This window comes from Babylonia areolata, chromosome 18 (genome assembly GCF_041734735.1).
Source record: "Babylonia areolata isolate BAREFJ2019XMU chromosome 18, ASM4173473v1, whole genome shotgun sequence".
NCBI lineage: Eukaryota > Metazoa > Mollusca > Gastropoda > Neogastropoda > Buccinidae > Babylonia > Babylonia areolata.
In genome coordinates, this window is record NC_134893.1 from 55,593,583 (window position 1) to 55,610,767 (window position 17,185).

Consider the following 17,185-nt stretch of genomic DNA (forward strand, 5'->3'; position numbering starts at 1 on the left):
GTGCGTGCGTGCGTGCGTGCGTGTGTGCAAGAGCGCGTGCGCGTCTGTGCGTGCCAGTGTGCTTCTTTTCTCTGCCCCCTCTATCTCTCGGTTTGACATATTCAGTTCAAATCTGGGTGGGGTCTTTGGCCGCTTTCCTTCCGAGACGAACAAGTTGCCCCAGCGGTTGGAGTGAAGGATAGTTGGTTGCCCGTGATAAATTAGGCCTTTGAACAAGAAGCGACGTTAATTCTGGAAAATATTCCACATCTACCCAACAAACAATTTTAAACAAAATGAAAATAAAAGAAAATAACAAATGCTCTTATTGTCGCGACACAGTTGACTATATTGAGCATTTCTTCTATGACTGTCCAGTAGTACATGATTTTTGGGAATACATTGAAAATAAACTCTATCGAAAAACAGATATCAGATCGAAATTATCAGCCATAGATATACTGTTTGGTGTCCAAAATTCTCCACAGTTGAAGGGCTTGTATCAACAGATCAATTTCTGTATATTAATTGGGAAAATGTGTATAAGTATCTACAAAAAAAACTGAATCTGATTTACCTTTACAGTTTATTTTTTATTTTCGAGAGGGAAATGAAAGTCAGAAGTTGGGGTGGCAGAGGGCTTGATAAACGTAACACATGATGCATTATGAATATGTTCACTTAAGTCAAAATAAGATTTAATGCTGCATTAGCCTCAGTCACAACTTGGTGCGCTTGCGCACTAACTCATGCAAGCGCTCAGGCAAGTACACATAATAAATCAACCGCATGCACAAAAAAGATCATGGAGAATGAGAGAAAGAGACAATTACTACATCATGTACCCAGGATCTGGATCTGGATCTGGATCGATACGTCGCAACATCCATTTACTGGCATAAACGCGACGGTGGGGGGTGCGCAGCACGTTGGTGTTACTGGCTTCTGGCTTTTGCCAGAGCCGATTTAAAACTATCCACCGACTTTTTGTGAACGATGGTATCGTCTAGGTGGTTCCACTCAACTATTGTCTTTGGAAAATAAGAGTATCGGTACTGGTCGGTGTTTGTTTCAGGGACACAGTTGCATCTATCGTTGTTTCGAATATAGTTCTCCACAGGGTTTTGCGACAGATATGTGCTCTTGTCTCTTGTGGAGCGGATGCGTCGTCCTGGTTTCTGCGGTGCGATAAAATCACTCGGAGTGACTGCTGGCACCAAACCCTCACCACCCTATAGAAGAAACCTGGCCGTAGTTGGAGTCGTCTTTCCTGGAGTGTGGTGAGTTCATATTTCTTTAATAGTCCTGTTATAAAGCCTGGAGTGGTGGAGCGGTAGTCCTTTGCTATAAAGCGTACAGCGTTTCTTTGTACGCGTTCTAGTATGTTGATCTCCTTTTGCGTGTGCGGGTCCCAGATAATTGCTGCATATGGGAGATGAGGCGTGGGGTACTTGATACGTGTGGGTGTGTGTGTAAGCGTGTGTGTGTGTGTGTGTTTTCTTTTTGTATGTGTGCGTGCGTGCGTGCGTGCGCGTGTGTGTGTGTTGTTGTTGTTGTTTTCGGCCAATGAAGAAAGCCTCGTGTTGAGCACAAAAAAGAAAAAGAAAATTCTTAAAATGAAACACCAAAAAACCCCATTGTGTAGTGGTGTGTAATGGAACAGTGAACGTTGTGCAAGGTGTGTCAATATTGTGCATGGTTTGTAATGGAACAGTGAGCATTGTGCAAGATGTGTAAATATTGTACATGGTGTGTAAGTAAACATTGTGCAAGGTGTTAATATTGTACATGGTGTGTAATGGAAAAGTGAACATTGTGAAAGATACGTTTAAAAAAAGAAAAAAAGAAAAAAGAAGCGACGTTAATGGTTCCGAACCGCCGACACTGGCAAAGCTTACCTGAGAGAGAATTTTATTGGTATTTTTATATATTATGTTTAATTACGTTTGTGTAGTTGTGTAGATGTATGTGGGTGCTTTTGTGCATGTGAGTGAGAGTGAGAGAAACCACATCGTGTGATTTGATAATGTGAACACCAAAGGCAGCGAACTGTTGCACAGAGTGAGAGAGAGAGAGAGAGAGACAGACAGACAGACAGACAGACACAGAGAGAGAGAGAGAGGTTTTTAGAAGAGTTTTTCATGAACAGTATCCATCAGCACTATAAGCCTCATCGAACTTGAATGCGAAGCTTTTGCGTCGGTTGACAAGAACCAAATGAAGTAAAAATGAAAACGGAACCAGTTTCGCCTCCAGAAATCTCATGGCTACTTGGGCAATGCCTTGAACTCACTATGAGTTATTACTGTTTCCAGTCTTTTGTCCACCAGTGGAAAGGCGCCACACCCATGCTGGGTGCAAGGATACTATGCCGATATGCCGATGGGAGATCGAGAGAGAGCGAGCGAGCGAGAGAGAGAACTTCAAAAACGGTTTGAGTTAAAAATATATGTCATGATGACACAATGAGCCAGTTTTATGGGAGAACAATCACGGTTTTCCGACTGGGTGTTGCTCGAGCAAAACACTGTTCACCTCCAGTCTAATATCATCATTTAGATAAACAGACTATAAACAAATAAACGAACGAACACTGTTTACCAAAGAGATCGAATTGCACGAAGTCCAGTCGCAGTCGGACAAACCGCAACTGTTGCACACACAGTCACTCGGCCGCTCAGAGCGGAAGAACAAAACAACAACAACAAAAACTCACGAGGTGATACTGACGAGTACGAGGCCGAGAACGACACGTTATTTGAAGAGCCATCAGAGACGTAACGAACCCACATCGTTTGGTTTGATGATGTGAACTCCAAAGGCGGCGTACTGTTGCATGAGACAGTTCCGAGCAAACTAGCACCTTCAAAGCCCCCGTCTCGAATCTGTAGAAGAAAACAAATCAAAACTGAAAACATACCTACGAATGAAGGGACTGGTGCTCTACTGTATTTCATACTTCATTTCCGATCATGTATCGACCTACTATCTGAAGAACGAAAGTTTTATACAATTTAATGCTATTAAAAGTCTTCTTGAGCTGTTATCACACTCCATTTTTGTGAAACATAAAGCGTGTCCCAGTTTATTTAATGCAATGACTATTCTTTCTTTTTCTTTCATCTTTCCTGCTGAAATGACTTGTTCTGCCCCTACTTTGCGTTCGGCTCCAATTCCCCAAGAATGACAAGAATAACACTTACAAAAGCCAAAGCAGATGCCCCAAGAGGTGAAAACGCTGCTGCATGTGGTTACACAAAGAAGGAAGTCATTTAACTTATCATAATCCCATTCTGTTGTTGCACAGATATCAATCATAATTACCATTGCCCATTGTTTTATTTTGATTAATAATTTTGTGTAAATAATGTAAAATATTTATTAACGTTTGGCTTTCAGGTGTGTTGGTGTGCTGAGAATGATTGTCTGTGTTTATGTTTCTTCTTCACTACCTCCCGACCTTGGCATCTTCTCTTAAGAAAATGGCACAGTTGTGAGGCCACCACTAGGTGATAGAACTTTGCGGGTTGACATCCGCATTACATTTCCATTGTACACCCCCTTAACCTTTAGAGAGGGTGAGTTCTTGGGTGGGGATCGGGAAGAAAGGGTGGGTGTGGCAAACGTTTTCTGTTGAATCACATTTCCCCACTCAGCAATACTTTGCACACTTTAGTTCTTTAAACTCATACAAAATCCTTAAAATTCAGCAAAAGTGAGAAGAAAAAGGATTAAAGGCTGACAATTGCTCTTCTTCAAGCTGGGATACAAAATGATGTAAGGTAGTTCAACATGAAGCAAGTTGACAGTTCCTAGTTTTTCCCTTGAGACCTTTGGCAATTTTTTTCTTTTGCACCACTGTCTGGAATTCACTACCTCTGTCCATACTTTTAAAAAGAATTTAAAGACGCAGCTTTTTCAGCTTCACCTCATATGTTGCGTAGAAATGAGTGATTGTTTCTTTTTTCTGGTCTATGGTAATGTGTTGAGGGGAGGGGGAGGTATGTGACAGCTTTTACCATTTGTACTTTATAATGTACATTTTTAGTGTATTGTGATGTACGTGACTGGCTTTAAGAGTTGCATGTGGATTTCAGTATTGTGATGTGGTATTTAGGTATTGTGATATAGGGAGTAGTTTCAAGTAATGTGATACTGCTGTTAAGTATTGATATTTAATATGAGTATAGTGATATATGTGCATTAGTTTGGTATTATGATGTATGATGGGCGGGTGCAGTTTGTGATGAGAGAGAGAGTAGAGAGAGAGAGAGAGAGAGAGTGTGTGTGTGTGTGTGTGTGCGTCAGTGCATAAATTTGTGCTTGAGTGTTTGATTGGATGTCTGCACGGGATTATGCATATGCGTTTTTGATTTTAGTGTTTAAATGCATGTTATGAACGTCGGTTTTTACATTGTACAGCGCAAATGAGTATGTTTTTGTGGAAGGGCGCTTTATAGAGCACTAGTAGTAGTAGTAGTAGCAGTAGTAGCAGTAATGATAATAATGTTATTAATAATGATAATAACAATGGATACTCATATAGCACACTATCTAGAAATCTGCTCTAGGTGCTTTACAAAAACACTTTTGTTTACATAACACATTACATAAATGTTACATATACACACCAAATTGTGACCAAACACACACACACACACACACACACACACACACACACACACACACAGAGAGAGAGAAAGACACACACACACACACACACACACACACACACACATACACACACACACTGCATGCATACATTTTAACATACATGTGTACCTAACAGCTACCCACAACACATACGTACACATAATCACACACAAACACAAACATGCATAAACAGACATTCGGGCGCGCGCACACACACACACACACACACACACACACACACACACACACACATACACATTCATATACATGCATGTAGTTATGTACACATACATATGTATACACACATAGTCAAGCACAGCAAACTTAAAGGAAGTGGACCTGTCACAACTGAACTGAGGGAAAAGGTGAGTTTTGAGACGAGATTTAATCGATGCAAGGGAATCAGAATGATGAAGGTTATCAGGGAGCTTGCTCCACGTCTTTGGCGATTGAAAAGAAAACGATCTGTGTCCATATGTCTTACTTCTGACGTTAAGTATCCTGAGAAGTCGAGTATCAGAGGAAGAACGGAGCTGGCGAGACGGAGTATATATATGGAGTTCAGAAAGATACTTGGGGCCAGATCTGTTGACTGTAGAAAAGGTCAGAGTGGACAGCTAATATAGTCTATTCGATCAGAAACAGGCAACCAGTGGAGAGACTGAAGGAGAGGAGAAACATGGTCAAATTTAGAAGCTCTGGAAATGAGACTGGCAGCGTTATTCTGAATTTGTTGGAGTCTGTCTAACAGATATTTGGGAAAGCCAGCCAAAAGAGAGTTGCAGTAATCCAATCTTGAAAGAACCAGAACGCATACAAGTGTCTTGGTTGCATCGATTTTAATAGTATGATTATGATCATTATCATTATTATGGTTATACCCTTGTAACTTTTTCACCAGGAAGAGGTGACAACATTATCAGTTCTCTCATGTGACCGGCCAGTACGCACTTCCCTGGTCAGATGAAATAACATCGCGCCGGATTTTCGTAGTATTTCGGACACGTGTTGCTCAAAACACATAAACATGTGCTTTCAAAGCAGAGAATAAAAAACATGTACATATAGCTTTTCCAGAAGCTACTGTTAAACGCTCATCTGGTGTCAGACATCTTTGCTAGTTTTTCGATTCTTTTATTTTACAATTATACACACTCGTATACAATCCGACAGAGAACAAAACCTCTACACAAAACAAATTATCTCCATCTTCCAGTGTTGTTCAGAGAAGTTTCGAAGTAAATTTCCTCATACTCGGTAAACATGTATGTAGATTAAGACAGCCATCTTGTTTTGTTATCAATTTGAATCGTGTTTCCGTATAAAAAAAAAATAAAATAAAATAAATTCTAACATAATTTTCAAAATATTTTTGTCGATGTTGGAAGCAACCACTAAAACCACTCAGGCTATATTATTTGAACGTGTTCGGAAGACTTTTCTTGTTGCCTTTCTTGGCATTACTGTCAATACACTAATGTACAGTCCGTCATCATTGCTATCATTCCGATTCCTTTTGTTATGATTGTTAGCTTCAGTCGGGCAGCGATCAGAAACTACTGCATCATCTAATTGTTCGACAATAACAGTGTATTGGAAACTATTTACATCTTGCAGTATTGTCCGGAAAAGATTTTAAATAACTTTTCTCCTAGTCGGTGTACGTGAATGGAGATCGAGACAGCCATCTTGATTTTTTTTCCTGAAAAGAACCACTTTCGAATCGTTACTTCCTCATTGACGATATGATTTCCGAACTGAATTATTTCGGCAATATCAGTCTCGCCTGCAGAACCAAACTTCAACACCTACATGTGTTCGGATCACTTTGCATATCTGTTTATGCACTCAGTGCAACCTGAAAGGCATATTGATTACCATTCTATCATCTTTATTTTTTCCCAATCATTTGCCTTCTATGTATCTGTCATTTACTGTATTAATATGTACTCACTTATTTGTTTATTTTGTCTTATTATGTTATTCCTCTTGTGTTAATGTTTTACGCAAACCTAAGGTGTGCTCTCAAGAACTGATCATCGCGTTATGTGTATGCAAATGTCAAGCATCTGTTTGTTTTTTTAAGCAGATATGATGTAATGTACATGGATCAGTCCGCACACTATGACATCTCTTTGAAACCGAAAGCAGAGCAAGAGCCATCACTAATGAAACGAATGTTGGGACTATCTCCAAACCAACCATACGCAGACTCCTCTAAAATGAAGCAAAGTGCGCAAATATTGAACAGCCTGGCCCTTTCCAAACATATTAGACTAAAGAACATGTTAGTTACGTTCACTGCTTCGAGGAACCTGGTGAATGTGTTAGTGGGAGGTCGTGAATTGTGGGAGAGTAGGTGCACAAATGTATGTATGCGCCTCAATTATTTGCGGGATGAAAACATCATGCTTGTGCGTGTAAATATATTTCTATACGTATGTGTGTTCGTATTTGTGTGTGCGCGTGCGTGCGTGCCTGCGTGTGTGTGTGTGTAACCCCCCCTTTTTTTAATTCTTATCCTAATAATTTACCATATCTATATGTCAATATATTTACTTATTTACATTTGTATTCATTGTGTGGTTGGGGGGGATGTTCCATGGCAAACGGAGCTCGAGATAAGTCGATTAGCTCTTTGCACTGTCCTCGCTACAACCTTTTTAGCTTTTGGAAAGTTAGTTCATGCTTGCTTTTTGCAGAGTTATGTGGTATTAACTGCTTCAGAACTGGCGTCTTTTACATTGCTAGTGTCAGTTGTTTTTTTTATACGTTTGATTCAATACATTGCTAGTGTCAGTTTGTTTGATTTTTTTTTATACGTTTTTCAATCTATTTGAATACCTAAATGTGTATTTTATTCTTCTCGCTCCATACTGCTTTCCTGGCTGTCATTGCTCTTTTATGACTCTAAGCATGGAATCTGACTTGACCTGGTCCGTTCTGTCTCACACTCCACTGATGACTGAACTCGGAAATCTTGGAATAGTGTCAACAGGTTCTTATGACCTGGACGGTATTTTCCTCGAGTAAGATCATGAGGATAAGACTCGACATTAAGATCAATCTGATCCCTGATCGCCAAGGATGGTCAGAGGAAAACATGTGTTTACTTGTTTGTTTTTCTTCTTTGCCAATATATGTGTATTTTTGTGTGAATGGAAAATATTTTGTCTTGTTTCTTTCTTTTTCATATATTTCATTTGATTTTCGCCAAATATTTGAGTGTCTGATGCTTCAGTTTGTAAAGAACAAGGAATTAATTATCGTTCTTGTTCTTTTTTTATTTCTTAGATTAGAGAAAATGGTACAGGTCGAAAACTTTGTTTTTGAAATATTAATGGTGCAATATGTGTGGTCCAATATACAATTCACTCATGAATAGTCTAAAAATATCATCCTTAAACTGCCAGGGGCTAGGTGCTTTTCAAAAAAGGAAAGATGTTTTACAATACTTAAGACAAAAACAATATTCAGTCTATTTTTTACAAGATACACACTTTACAAAAAAGATGCAGAGACAAATAAGGGCTGAATGGGGTTATGAATGTGTTTTTTCATCTAATAATTCTAGGTCACGAGGAGTAGCTATCTTGCTGAATAACAACGTTCAGTTCAAAATTAAAAAAAACAAACATTACAGATACTCATGGTAATTATATCATTTTGGTCTTAAACATATTTGATATTGAAATTCTATTGGTAAACCTTTATGGCCTTAACAGAGATGACCCTATATTTTTTGAAGAAATTCAGAAAAAAGTTGAAGATCAAGAAATTTCTAACGTCAGAATGGGAGGAGACTGGAATTTAGTAATGAATCCCAACGTAGACTACCACAATTATAAGCATGTGAATAATCAGGGAGCACAAGAAAGAGTTTTAAAGATGATAGATGATTTACAGTTAGTAGATATATGAAGGGAACTCAATACTGAAGACTTAAGATACACTTGGAGGAGACCAAATCCCTTACAACAAAGCCGTCTTGACTTCTTCTTGATCTCTGATAACCTGGTTACTGATGTTAAAGACGCTGATATTTTGTACGGTTATAGAAGTGACCAATCTTTAGTCAAAGTTGACTTAGTATTTAATACAGAACCCAAAAGAAAACCTTTTTGGAAATTTAACTCATCTTTACTTAGAGACAGTGATTATATTAAGTTAGTGAAAGAAACAGTAGAGAAAATAAAGGAACAATATGCAGTATTACCTTACGCACGAGAAAACATATGTAATATCCCGAATGATGAAATTCAGTTTACTATAAGCAGCCAGCTCTTTTTAGATGTGTTGATAATGGAGATAAGAGCAAAAACTATAACGTTTGGAATAAGAAAGAAAAAGCAACAAATAGAAAAAGAGGAATTGTTAGAAGAGGAAATACAACGACTCGAAAAGGAAGTTCGGTCGTATAATATAATTAGAGAATTGTAGGAGAAGACGGAAGAGCTCATACAGTTAAGGAAATTGAAAATGGAAGGGATAGCTTTAAGATCTAAAGCAAGATGGGCATCTCAGAGTGAAAAAGTAAATAAATATTTTTGTAATCTTGAAAAACGTCACTTTATCAGCAAACACATGTTAAAGTTATTTACAGATCAAGGTAATATACTGACAGAAACAGATGAAACACTAAAGGCGACAAAACATTATTATGAAGACCTATACAAAGAACAGAATGTAAAAGATTTAGATATTAGTGATTATGTAAACAACTTACCCAGACTTGATGAGACAGAATCAAAACAACTAGAAGGATTAATTACAAGACAAGAAGCCACAGATGCTATTAGACGAATGCAAAACGACAAGAGTCCAGGTACAGATGGAATGACTGTAATTTTTGTTCTAATTTTTTTGGAAGGACATTAGTGACTTTGTTGTGAGATCACTGAATGAAGGATTTATAAGTGGAGAAATGTCAACAACACAGAAAGAAGGATTAATTACATGCCTGCCAAAAGGGGATAAACCAAGGGAATACTTAAAAAATTGGAGGCCTATATCATTGTTAAACGTTATTTATAAGATAGGATCAGCATGCATTCCTAGTAGAATTAAGTCAGTCCTGCCTAAGTTAATAAATGAAGATCAGACAGGTTTCATTCCAGGTAGATACATTGGTGATAACTTAATTAAAAATACTATATGACATCATGCATTACTTAGAAAAAGAAGACATTTCAGGCTTACTAGTTTCAATAAACTTTGAGAAGGCATTTGATTCGGTAAACTGGGTATATATGAACAAGACCTTAAACGCTTTTGGATTTGGAGAAGATATATGTAAATGGGTAAGCACTGTTTATAGAAATATAAAGTCATATGTCATAGTAAATGGTAAGGTATCCCAGAGTTTCAGAGTACAAAGGTGGTGCCGCCAGGGAGACCCGATTTCGCCATACCTCTTTGTATTGTGCTCTGAGATTCTGGCATGCAAGATAAGGGAAGATGAGTGTATTAAGAAAGCATTAGCATATTGAACACCGAATTTAAAATTAGTCAGTTTGCTGACACAACATTTACGTTAGAGGGAGATAAAGAATCGTATGAAAAATTATTCGAAACACTAAATAGATTTGAAGAATTTTCAGGTCTGAAGATAAATTATGACAAAACGCTAAATGTTTGGTTAGGGTGTATGAGAAATTCGAAAAGGAAGTATCTCCCAGAAAAGAATATGAAATGGAACCCCCCCAAATTCAAGATTTTAGGTATATGGTTTTTTAACGATCTATCAAAAATAACTGAAATGAACACAAGGGATAAATTAACAGAGGCAAAAAAATTATTCAAGATTTGGTCAAAGCGTACATGCACACCCCTCGGTAGAATTGCTATTCCAAACCCTCCAGACAAAGAAATAAAAGAATTACAGAGACTATGCTATGAATTCGTATGGGATAAAAAGCCAGATAAAATTAAAAGAAAATACTCGATACATAATGTTGCAAATTGAGGAATAGGTATACCATACATGAACAAATTTAGACATGCTCTTAAGATAACATGGATAAGAAAATTATACACAGGAACACCAAAGTGGAAGAGAATCTTACTTATAAAATGCCAAGAAATTAACTCACTACATCTGTATGGTTCAAGAAAGTTTCTAACTATCGAATGTAGCCAATTTTGGAAAGATGTTTTTCAGGCATACACGAATTTTACGAAACAAATAGAATTAAAAGAGCCACACGAGGTACTTGCAGAGCCCCTCTTTTATAACGACAAATTTAGAGTTGGTAACAATACAATCCACTACAAATGTTGGACAAATAAGAATATATATCTGGTTACAGATGCTGTTGATGAGAATGGGTGCTTCCTTAGTTACACATGCTTTACAGAAAAATATAATATTAATGTAAATTATTTAGTGTATATGGGATTGATACATTCGATAAAAAGTTACTTAATTACACATAATATTTATATAAGTGATAAAACATGTAATGAACAATCGAAAGCACTACACTTAATATCCTCTACTATGAAAGGCTCGCAAATATATAATGATATACTTCTTGAACCACTCTTTATTTACAATATAAATTCTATAGTTCTATTTGGAAATGATGAAATTACAAAAACAGATGAAACTTTCAACTATATTATTCTTGTTGCAAAATATTTTGTTTATAAATGCAGAATAAATAAGATTAAACCATGTATAGAGCACTTTCTGAATGATTTAAGAAACAGTTATAAAGTAGAAAGATATATGCATTCAACGGAAATGTTAAGCGTTGTATTTATGAGAAAATGGTGTCCATATATAAAACTTCCTGAAAACAGTAACCCATAACAAAATATTATGAAAGATCAAAATGCACAATAATAATGAAGGCTCTATGATATATATATATATTCTAAAAAACTTGAACAGATATACGTGAATGTGTAAGTATACGAGTAATGTAAATAATATATGCATGTGTGTATTCATGTGCACTTATGTGTCTGCAGTAGTAATGTTTAACATGACTCTGTAATGGGTGTTTTATATAATCACGTATAGAAAACTAGAGGAAATGTGTTCATACATAAGATATCCCATGTGTGGGTTGTGTTCTTTTCACATTACGTTAGCTAAGCAAAGTGTCCATAACTCTATGCTGATGCTAGATATAATGTCTATTATATGTTATAAAACTGCACTGTTACACATGATGAAAATGTGTCCACCTTGACCAAATTGATAGAACAATATATTATAAGTATAATGACTTATGATGACGATGTTATTGTTAATGTACACTGTATTCATTTTTTTCTTTGTTTTTCCCATTTCTTTTCCATCTACTCTGATGTGTTATAATAAATTCATATACAAAATAAAACGGTGGTCGACCCAAGAAAGTCCAGGAAAAAAAAAGAAGAAAAAAAGATCAATCTGGAAGGGAACCAATGAGAAGAAAAGTCTTGTCTCCCTCCAAAAGATTTCCCAGTCAGACCGTGAATTGGGTGGGGCTATGCTCCTTCTGTCGCCAGTTTTGGAGGTGGTGGTATAACATTTCCTTTCAGGGGGATTTGGTGACTGCCCTTTCCTCACAGCAGTGTTTAAAGTCTGGTCTCAGTGGTGGCATGTCTCTCTCTGCTCCCCGCTCATGCCTTGTCCCCTCCCCAACTTCTTTCAGTGGGGAAGAAAACTCTGGCCTCGGGTGGGCACCTCTTTATCAACCCACTCAGGTCAGAGCACCCATGTATAACCACGGTATAAGATATTGGCCGTGTTTGATTCCCGATCTCCCTGTCGTGGCACCTGTGGGTCCAGGTGATGAGGTCTGTGATAACCGTTCACATTTTCCGGGCCCCTTCCCCTTCGACCTCTGGCTCCTGCAGGAGGGTACGGCTAGTTAGAAGTGAAGGACATGACCCTTATCCAGCTTCTCTCTCCCGAGAACCTTTGATCTAGGGATGGAGTTGGGTACATAAGAGGAACCTTGTTGCACTATGACTGTCTCCCCCACCCTCCGCCTCCCCACAAGAGGAGCTCGGGTCGTGACATGTAACTTCGTTAACTGGACGGTGTCCGCTCTGGGAGAAGACCAGTATGTGTCAGGCGGCTCCGGCCAGCCATCCTGTCAGTCCGGCGGCGTACTAACCACCCAGATCAAGCCTTACCTCTCCCTGGCCTGTGCAAGTTAAACCCTTTAAGGAGTTCCGGGCAGCATTTAAGACCAGGTTCAATAGCCCCTCGCACTTTTCTCCCAGTCTCAGTCCAGCATTATTTACCTCCCAACATTTAGTGCCCCTTCGAGGGCACGTGCTGCCTTGGTTTGGGGGACCAAGCACTTGTTAGTCATGAAAACCTCCAGTGTTATCAGCACAGGACATAGTGTCTTCTGGTACCACTAATCAATTCATGGAAGCTAAGAATTTCCACCCCTTTTGGGAGATGGTTGGGTATTCCTGCCCTCCCAACAATAGTAGGCCCCTTTTTCTTCCACGATGCTCAGTGTGCACAAGTGGGGCTGGACTTTCAGTCCTGCCACAGTTCTTCAGCTACTTTTGGTCTGGGGAACTAGGGGAAGCCTCATTACGCATGTGCCTAGGTGGTCCAGCTCTGCTTACTGCTGCGTTGACTGCCACTCCCAGCATGCCTCCCTAGATGCTTCCACACTGGAAGGGATTCAGTCCCTGCTGGAAACCAAGTAAGTTTTTGATGAGGCTTCCCAAGACGCTTAGAAAAATGCAGATGGTTCCACCTCCCCTCTCTCTTCAAGGAGACAGATCTCTCTCTCGTTCAGCACGGGACCAGGCCGAACTCAATCGTACCAGAGTAAGCCATGCTATGATACCTCCTCCATTATGCCACCCCCATCCTGTGCAGTAAGCTTCTTGCTCCTGGTTTGCTCCTGGTTTCCTGGTGCCCTGTGGTCATGGAGATGGCTCAGGAGTGGCTGAATAGCAATGGATGCCACCTTTATTGCCCCTCCTGGTAAGGAGTCCTTGGTGCCCAGAGTTTTCCCTGGGTAAAGTATTTGAACGATTCTTCATTGTACACTTCAGATCATCCAGCTTATAAGAAGGTGGAATCTCCAGCACAGAATCTCATGCCAGCGCCCCAATATGCAATTTAACTTTCAGAACTTTGGCTGAGTAGGATAAGTTGGTCCACTGCTGTCTTTTGGAGGTCTCCACAGCCTTTGACGCCTTCATACACACGCCTGACCCATATGAACACCCAGGTGCAGAGTTTCCTCCTGCTGGATCTCAGGGCCTCTTTTGCGAATATTTTTGGTTGTAGAGTGGCTTCCAGACTGACAGCGGCGACTGATGCGTTCACTAGCTCACTTTTTTTAAAATTATGTTATGGCCGGTAAGGATGCAGTTTTCTGCCAGCATATTATTCCCAGCACAGCAACACTCCATTTCCGAGCCTTACGCTCCCCCCCTCCCCCTCCCCCCCACTTCCCCCTCTTTCCCGGTCTGTCAACCACAGGGTAAGACAAACAGGAAGGTTGCCTTCTAACTGGTTCACCAGGGCTCAACGTGAACGGTTGCCTAAATGCCTGTGGTAAGTAAATCTTCGTGTTGGGTAAGCTAAGTCTTTTCTGTTCTTGCCCAATAACAATATTTAAAGCTAACATGTAGTTTTTGTTGTCAAAAATATTGGTTGAGCTCCCGATTCTGATTTTTTTTACCAAGTTTCACCAGCAAGCAGAGAAAAAACGAGAGTTGCTGTGCAGCTCTAAGGTGACTTGCAACTCGCAAGTATGTTTTTTTATTTTGTTTTTGTTTTGTTTTTTCTGAAAACCTACTTTGTCTTCCAGCGTCACACAACTTCTCGATGGGACCGGCATCAAGACTCATCCAGTTAGCAGTTTGGTGTTCACGACTCACAATGAACACTACATTTTTCTCGTTTGCGGTTGTTGTGACTATGCTGTCTGTCTTGTTCAGCACCAGTTGTGTTGCTGTTGATGATAATGTCAGTGCCGGCTGGTCTTCTTGACCAAAAGTGAAAGGTTCACTGCCAGCTCTGGTCTTCCTATAGGTGTTACACCTCGCCACTGTTGTCAGCCTAAGAGGGCAATGACTTGAAAACAATAGTAATAGAAGAACCCACCTCTGTACCCCCGATCCCCAAACCGCCATTCACACTATCTCATTCTTCCGCTTCCACTGGCATTGTGATCAGAATTACTGCTGGTTTCACTATGACCTCCCTACACAACCCCGTCTCGTGTTCTTTGCCATTGGCCGATGTTTAATCTCTCTCTCTCTCTTCCTAAAATCTTTATTCATCATATGGCTTCTTTTGAACACCCCCTCCCCCTACCTATCCATCTCTCTGTCCAAAGGTTATGTGCATTAATGAAAACGAAACAAAGATCATTAACAAAGTCCAAAGATCCATTTTACATAACTATTAATGTCTCAGTCGCTACAAACATGACTACCACAATCGTACGGCCTTTCCTGCACCTGCTCACCCCTCATACCTCTCTCTCGCTTTCACCCAACATTCTTTTTCCTTTCGTTATACTATCCCCTAACCATATGCCTTCCTCTTCTCACTCATCCGCTCCTTTGACATAGCATAGAAAAAGGAGAAGGCGAGAAGGAGGTAGAGGTAATAAGGTGGAGATGGGAGGGGGTGGAGCTGGGGGGGTCAAAGTCGAATTCTTAAGTGGCAGACATCAAAGGGTAGTGTTGAAAGCCCCGTTCCCATTTAACCACCATGTAAATGTGACGGCTGTTTGCAACACGTACCCTGTCTGGAACTGGAGGGGAACTATGTAATGTCACAACTTTGATCGATGTGGTTCTTACGGTCCTACTCTGTCACTCCTCACCATCATCTCAAGCACACATATGCACAGTGCGAATGCTTGAAACACACACACACACACCCTCTCTCTCTCTACAAAATGATATGAATATATATATATTAAGACTGCTCCCCCCACCCCACGCCCCCTTTTTTAAAAAAAAAATTGATCCTCTGAAATAAGTAATCCCAGATTTTTAGACAGAAAACCATGATAGTTATCAGATTTTAGGCCTGTTGGAAACAGAGTGTGTGTGTGTGTGTGTGTGTGTGTGTGTGTGTGTGTGTGTGTGTGTTTGTTTCTTTGTGTGTGTGTGTGTGTGTGTGTGTGTGTGTGTGTGTGTGTGTGTGTGTGTGTGTGTGTGTGTGTGTGTGTGTGCAGTTTTGGTCAGGCCGGAGTCCATTTGTCTCTGAGTGCACCGGGAGAACTGGATTATCCTGGCCCGACTGCAAGTCATCAAGGATGCTGGATCGGTGTTCTCAGCCAGGATTCTTCCATGCGACGACAAGTGCGATCTCTCCACAAGTCATTCATTCGACGTCTTAGGGATGAGATTCGCCAGGCAGACCATGACAGTTCTCTCTAACATTGGACTGTTTACATTGATAAGTGGACCTTCTGGTCTTACGTCCTTCCTCCCATGCGTCAAAGAGAATTCTCAGTTATCTCTTGGTCACGATGGAGTCACTGGCAACCCTCCCTGAGCAGGTTCCTCAAGTGCCGTCTCATGTTAATAAAAGGGATCTCTTTATGACGAGATTCAACGTGAGACTCCAAATTTATATCTCACTGGTCACAGACGTGGAGGCCTGGGCAGTGGATACTCTGTCTCTAGATCGGAACAACTTGATCGTTTATACTTTTCAATCCATTATGATCCTGCCCAAGATGATTTAGAAAGCCAAATTAGAACGACCACAACTCATCCTGATTGCACCCACGTAGCCGGCCCAACCTTGGTACCTGGACATGCTGGATCCCACTCATGACCCTCCTCTGGAACTTAAGGTCAAACCAGATCTGTGTTGACAGCTCCATTCAGGAACCCCTCCTTTGATCCCTCTGTTGCTTGACCTCAATGCATAGCTGTTGTGCGGTCGGAGCTGCTTCCATAAGATTTAGAGCTTTCTGTCCCTTGGACTGCCTCTGCTCTAACGGACTTGGAGGCGCGTTCTCAGACCTTGAATCACTGGATTCTGGTTCAATGAGATCAGGGCTGATTCTTTGTATTACTTCTATTTGGGAAAAACCTGGAGTGGTGTAGGGATCAATACTTTTCGCGAGCAGCTTGCAAACTTTCTTGCTCACTGCTCCACAGGGCTTAATCTTGCGGCTGGTGTGGTTCGACGGTACAGGTCGGCTATCTGCACCACAATCAAAAAGTTGGGAGGTTCTTCCTTTGAAGCAGACTTCCTTCTCAGAGAATTCTGCTGGAGGGGTTAGGGGGTGGCGTGGGGTGGGGGGGGGGGGGGGGGCGTGGGGGGGGCTTCACTCAAGGAGTCTCGCAACCCCAGGAGAGTTCCCTTGTGGGACTTGTTTCTCATTCTATATTTCATTGGATAAGCACCAGCCGAGCCCTTGGGTTCTATTCCCTTTGACATGCTCAACCTCAGAACTTCTTTCCTCCGTTTGCTGGCCACTGGCCGACATGGGGGTGAGATGCATGGTCTGCGTGGATCACCTCAGGACATGGCTTTCCACGCTGTCGGTTCCATTTGTGTGTGTGTGTGTGTGTGTGTGTGTGTGTGAGTGATGTACCTTTTTGT

The 17,185-nt window shown here is 40.5% G+C and overlaps 1 protein-coding gene across 1 annotated transcript in view; it reads right to left on the minus strand.

Moving 5' to 3' along the window:
* Positions 1-16,723: 16,723 nt before the first annotated feature.
* Positions 16,724-17,185, minus strand: part of LOC143292283 (tolloid-like protein 2) — a 69,296-nt gene continuing 68,834 nt past the window's right edge. Inside the window, exon 11 of the mRNA XM_076602469.1 lies at positions 16,724-16,783. Within this exon, the coding sequence (XP_076458584.1) occupies positions 16,724-16,783 (60 nt within the window). The remainder of the gene's footprint in view (positions 16,784-17,185) is intronic.